Source organism: Otolemur garnettii, unplaced genomic scaffold (assembly GCF_000181295.1).
Source record: "Otolemur garnettii isolate 467f Iridium unplaced genomic scaffold, OtoGar3 scaffold00038, whole genome shotgun sequence".
NCBI classification, from domain to species: domain Eukaryota; kingdom Metazoa; phylum Chordata; class Mammalia; order Primates; family Galagidae; genus Otolemur; species Otolemur garnettii.
Genome location: NW_003852433.1, coordinates 6,410,839 through 6,416,813, shown reverse-complemented (window position 1 = coordinate 6,416,813; position 5,975 = coordinate 6,410,839). Strand labels below are relative to the sequence as shown.

Here is a 5,975-nt window from a genome sequence, read left to right as displayed (position 1 = left end):
AAAAAAAAAAAAAAACAAATGCACCAAAATGCATCATGGCCCCATGTTGTCCCCTTGAAAATAACCACCTGAGGTGCTATATACTTGTCTGGGATGCTGTCATTTGTCAGAGAACTCAGAAACTACTCACCTGGGGAATTTCTTCAAGGGCTTTTGGCTCCCACTCTGAGGTGGTATCTGTGATAGGAAGTCTTTATTCTGTAATGGTGATGAGTTTGGTTTTTGGAAGTAGGCAGAAGTAATGGAGTGGAGTCAAACCAAGTGTTAATTTAGGTCCAAAGGCAAACAATTAAGCAAGGCCCATAAAGTGATGAGACTGATTGTCTAAAGAGATTTGACTCCAGACTGAGGCAGTTTGAAAAGAATTCTAAAAGCGCTTGTGCACAAGTGAGTCTTTAGTATGGGTTTGCTAGTTTCTGGGGCTACTTCTTGGGTGAGCAGCACATATTTGAATGCCTGGGAAGATGCGTACCTTTCAGAACAACAGGTGAAACAAACTGGCATGGGAGCACAGTTTTCCTGTTACCTGTGATCATGTTTAACCTCAAGTTATCCAGCTTCATTTTAGATCTGAGTTTAGGTTAGAATTTCATGCCACATGATTTACAGCAAACGCCAAGACTCTGTCAGTATTTTTTCATACCGATACAAGATATATATATGTTAAGATATAATCAAGATTTAGATCTGTTTTAAGCTAAGAAAGTAATTGTCCCACACAAGAAGGCAATGTGGTTCATGGAAAGAATACTTGCTTTGCCACCAGGCAGACTGGCATCTAATCCCAGGTGCGCAACTCACTGAGCTGTCGTAGGTTGACTTCTGAGCCTCAATTTCCTAATCTTTACAATGGGCATAAAGTATTGAAACCTTAGACCAGTGGTCCCCTGTCTTTTTGACAACAGTGACAAGTTTTGTGGAAGATAATTCTTCTGCAAACTGGAAGGAATGGGTAGGATGGGACAGGAGGCAGAGCTCAGGCGGTGATGCTGTGCAGCCCAGCTCTTAGCAGGCCACGGAATGCATTTACTGTGCCTATCGTGTGTGTGTGTGTGTGTGTGTGTGTGTGTGTGTGTGTATTTGTACAATGACTTCTAGTATAATAACGCTATAAACAGATTCTTCATACTTGAATTTGCTAATGGTTCTGCCCTGTTGGGAATTTAGCCATTGTTCATGTTAGCTATAATGCATACAACAAAATGAATGCTCACTCCTTGCTTACTAAGTATAAAATATCTCCTTTAATTCAAATAACAGGAAGAGAGGAAGAAAGTCACTAGCTGGTTGACTCTTCTTTCCTTGAGCGCTGGAATGGGTGGTGAGCTGAGGAAGGCAGAGGGGTTGGTCGCCAACCAGCCACGGCTGCTTGGTAAATGGCCTTGGAGAGGCCTGGACTAGACTGTACCTTAGTTCCTTTTTTTCCCTAGAATTACCCTCAATTCCCTTAAATGAACCAGAGTCTCCCCACCCCACCCCCACCAAACCACTGTGCAGAGCTGAGTAAAACTGAAGGTTAATTCTGTCCATATAAAAATAATTCGGTTTGTTTCAGCCAGTCTGGTAAGTTTGGGACCCTCTCTAGGGCTTAAATTCCCTGTTTTTTTGTGTGTGTGGATGTCAGACTAGGGTTTGGATTTCTGTCTGTCAGCAGTTCAATATCTCAGCAAACAATCCTACTGAGAGGAGTTTATCTGTGTGGAAAATGTCCCTTTCATTTAGACATTTATCAGATAAGGGGTTTGTTTTTGCTTTCATCTGTGGAGTTCACTGACTCAGGGTGGATGGCGGGAGGGTGCAGGCTGGTGGAGAACCAAGCCGTGGTGTTTGTGGCCCTGTGGCCTTGGTGATGTGACAGGTGGGGTGCTGCGCAGGTGGAGGAAGGGGCCTGGGAGCTCTGTCCTCCTCAAGGGTGAACCATTACCTCCCAATCCTTTCTCTTCAAATGCAATGCCAATGTCGGGTGTTACGCACCGTGGAATCCTATTACTGGAGAGAACAGATAAGGGGGCATGGTTTTTTTTCTTTTAATTTTATTTATTGAGGAGAGAACATTTAACATGAAGTCCACCCTCCTAACTATAGCAGAATGTTTCTTTTCTTTTCTTTCTTTCTTTCTTTTTTTTTTTTTTAATAGGGGCATATTTCCAATGACCCATTCCTCTCTGAGGCAGGAAGTGTAATTTGGACATCATATATCACCCTGCCTTAAAAAAATATATATGCTTTTGCAAAAGGAATAGATGCATGTTTTGATCCTTCTGGGATTCTGATTGTGATCTCTCGGGTAATTTTAAAATATATATATAAATTCCTTGAGGCATTGGACAAAATAGAAATCAGTTCAGATTTTCTATCAGTTATTTATTATACAGGCAGTCCCAGAGTTAACAAACATCTGATGTACATACAACTTGCACTTATGAATAGGGCTGTGATAGTAAGTCCCCGAGTTACAAACATCCAACTGACGTTCAACTTACACTTACCAACAGGGGCTATTAGTAGGTAATAGGAAATATACCTTTTCCAACTTATGTACAAATTCAACTTAAGAATAGACTTATAGACCTACCTCATTCATAACCTGGGGACTGCCTATAGCACCTTCTAGATCAGCATCTTTACAGATGAACCTTTTCTTCAGGAAAAAATCTGTGCAAGTGTAAAGAAAAATGTATAAACTAGCGGGGAAAAGCAGCATGGGCGTTCTGCCTGCTACTTCCTACTCAGCGCCCCTCAGGTATGGTGGTCCCTCTTCTGCTAAGCATTCCCTTCTCTGAGGTTCTCCCGCAGAGCCAGGAGACTCACTTTCCTCCGTAGCCCCGAGACACCTCTTGGTCCCTACGGCAGGTTGGAAAGTTCAAAACCTGGCCCTGGATTCTTAAATGAGGAAAAAAAGAGGACATTATCTTTAGCAAAAAAGGGGAAAATGATAGATTGTTGTCTACTAGAATTATTTCTCTGGGTACCCAAATTACAGTGCTATCTATAGAATCATTTAAACAACCCCTCCTCCCCCGTGTTATATGTTATAGAAATAATCTCTGTCTCCTATGGAAAATGCAGAAAAGTTTGAAGAGGAAAAATGATACTCAGTCCTTTTTCTCTTGGCTTACTTCTCAGCAAATCCCTTCCAGCCATGGCTGTAGCTTCTGGCCTCTTCACCCTAAGTTATGTTTGCTTCAATAAAATAACACTTTTCTCCAGGTTTGTCTATATTTTCTAAATTTTGTGTTTAAAAAAAAACAAAAAAGAACCTGGCTCAAACCTGCAGCATTTTGGAAGCCTGAGTCTGGACGATTGTTTGAGGTCAGGGATTTGACACCAGCTTGAGCAAGAATGAGATCCTTCCTGTACAAAAAAATAGAAAAATTACCCAGAGACAGTGGTGCACGCCTATAGTTCCAGCTACTTAGGAGGCTGAGGCAGGAGGGGCGCTTGAGCCCAAGAGTTGGAGCTTGCTGTTAGCTGTGATCATGCTTCCGCATTCCAGCTTGCATGACAGAACAAGACTCCATCTCTCAGAAATAAATAAATGAATAAACCCTATATCGTATGTATTTCAGAAAATAAGAGCAACTTGTAACAAGATGGCAGTAAGCACTGTATTACCCATCCTTGTCACACGGTATTTGGGACAAAGCTTTTGTGGTGTTTTTCCTGTGGTAGATAAATGCTAACTTCTAGGTTCTCTTACAGGCCCTCAAAACCAGCCTTTCAGGGGTTTCCTCCTAGAAAGTGGGTGGGAGACATTTAAAAATTTTCCTCATTGGTCTAACAGGTGACCTGCCCCAACATCTTCAAGTGATGATCAACCTTTTGCGTTGTGAAGACAGAATCAAGCTGGTAAGAAGTAATAAGAGTGACAAGTGTTCGTTTTTAATCATGAAACTTGGTGGGAGAACCATTCATGAATAATGGGGGCGGGAGCTCTTAATATCACAACAGATTGTCCCAAATGACTTGCAAAAGCCAAAGCCATGTGTGTTCCTCTGTACCCCAGAGAGACCAGAGGAGGGATGTTTGTTCACTTCTCACATTTTTTGTATGTCCTCTCTGAGCCATGCACTGCCCCTGGTGCTGGGGAGATAAACCAGACCCAGCTTCTGATTTTAAGAATTTCATCTTCACTTTTAATTCTCAGAGGGAAAGGTAGAAAACTAAAGTTCTTGATCTTGGCTTGGCAAAGGGACGGAGGCATCCCCTCGACAGGCAGACCAGTGAGGGCATCTCTGCCCTGTTGTAGGCCGTGCGCTTGGAGAGTGCCTGGACGGACCGCGTCCGCTACATGGTGGTGGTGTACAGCAGTGGGCGCCAGGACACCGAGGAAAATATCTTGCTGGGAGTTGACTTTTCCAGTAAGGAAAGGTGAGTCTGGTGGTTGGTGGTTCCCTACTGGGAGGGGGACAAGAGTTATTGCTGAAAAAGGTTTCTGTGGTCCCAGATCCATGGGAGATGATTTTGGGGAGGAGGCATCGTGGCAGGGAGCAGTGGGTGTGCCATTTCAGCTCCTCTGTGTCTGGCACTGTGCCAGATCCAATAATCTGTGTTCTTGGAGGAACTCAGAGTTGACTAAGGATGGAAAGTTGCTCTGTGTGCAGAGGCATAACTCTGGGTGCTGTAGAGAGGGGCACAGTAGGCAGATATGTGTCCTGAAGGAGGAGACAGCAGTGATGAGCATGAAAGGACAGGCTGGGGCCACCCACGTGAAGCAGGGAGGATACTTTGGGCCCACGGATGGTATGGAAGGGTGTAATCAGTAGGTGTTGCATGGAGCACCTACTCCAGTGGGAACCCACTGTGGGGTTCCCACTACTTTCTGGCAGGTCCTTGGTCAGAGGTGGTAAGAGAGGCTTGGAATTTGCTACTCCCTAGAGGCCAAGTGAGTTGAGTCCTAGACCCGGTTGTGTGTGTGAAACGCAGGTGAACACCTTACTTGACATCCAGGATAAATGAATGCATGTAAGGTCATTGCAAAACCTAGATTTGTTCCATGAAGATTAAAGTGGGCTTCCTTTATTCATCATCCATTAATCTATTCATTTATTAAGTGTATAATTTATTTGCATCCTTCTATGTATGAGGCAACAGGCTAGGTCCAGGTCCACAAAAGAAGCCACAGAAGAAACAGATTTTGGCCTCAAAGAGCCTGTAAGCTTAGTGTGGAAGACATAAGGGAGAGAGGTACTGGGAGGGAGACGCGGCTGGTGTTTCGTGAGACCACACGAGAGGGGTGGTCAGAGAGAGCATGTGCTTCTGAAGGGATGTGGTGCCTTGAATGAGTCTCAGTTCAGGGCTAGAGGCACAGCAAGGGGTGCATTCAAAGAGCATCCCTGGCAGAATCGGAAGGAGAAAAAATCCGTTTCAGAGGCTGCACATGGTGTGGTAACGGTGCACACTTGTCTTGTTCCTTCTCAGAGCTGCTTTGGGCCACAGGAGAGGGACCAAGTCTTTGTTGCTAGTTAGAAGTGAACAACTGCCCTCACCAGACCCCAGTACATAATATATAGTGTTATGAGAAAGTTTTCCACAGTCCACTCAGGGGAATTGGAGTTTGGGCTGATGTGTGTGGCCTTGGACTATCTGGGAATCCAGGTCTAGAATTTGCCACATGTGAAGAGGTGAGCTCCAAAGAGCCACCTAAAGACTGGTGGGCTTGTTCTATTATGTTGGAAAACCTCCAGGCTGTCAGGAATGGTTGGAGCCTCAGCCAGGCACAGTGGCCCATACCTGTAATCTCAGCACTTTGGAAAGCTGAGATGGGAGGATCTCTTGAGGCCATGAGTTCACAATCAGCCTAGGCAACATAGTAAGATCCCATCACTACAAAAAGCTTAAAATTTAGCTGGGCATGGTGGCATGTACCTGTAGTGTTAGCTACCCAGGAGGCTGAACCCAGATCACTTGAATCCAGGAGCTGGAGGTTACACTGAACAAGTTCTTGTCTCTCTCTCTCTCTCTCTTTTTTTTTT

General features: G+C 44.4%; 1 protein-coding gene across 1 annotated transcript in view; it reads left to right on the top strand.

The window, feature by feature from the left end:
• The window catches only part of SSH1 (slingshot protein phosphatase 1), a 67,101-nt gene that overhangs the window by 30,405 nt on the left and 30,721 nt on the right, over positions 1-5,975 (top strand). The window contains exons 4-5 of the mRNA XM_003789885.2: positions 3,785-3,849; positions 4,250-4,371. Coding sequence (XP_003789933.1) covers positions 3,785-3,849; positions 4,250-4,371 — 187 coding nt within the window. The remainder of the gene's footprint in view (positions 1-3,784; positions 3,850-4,249; positions 4,372-5,975) is intronic.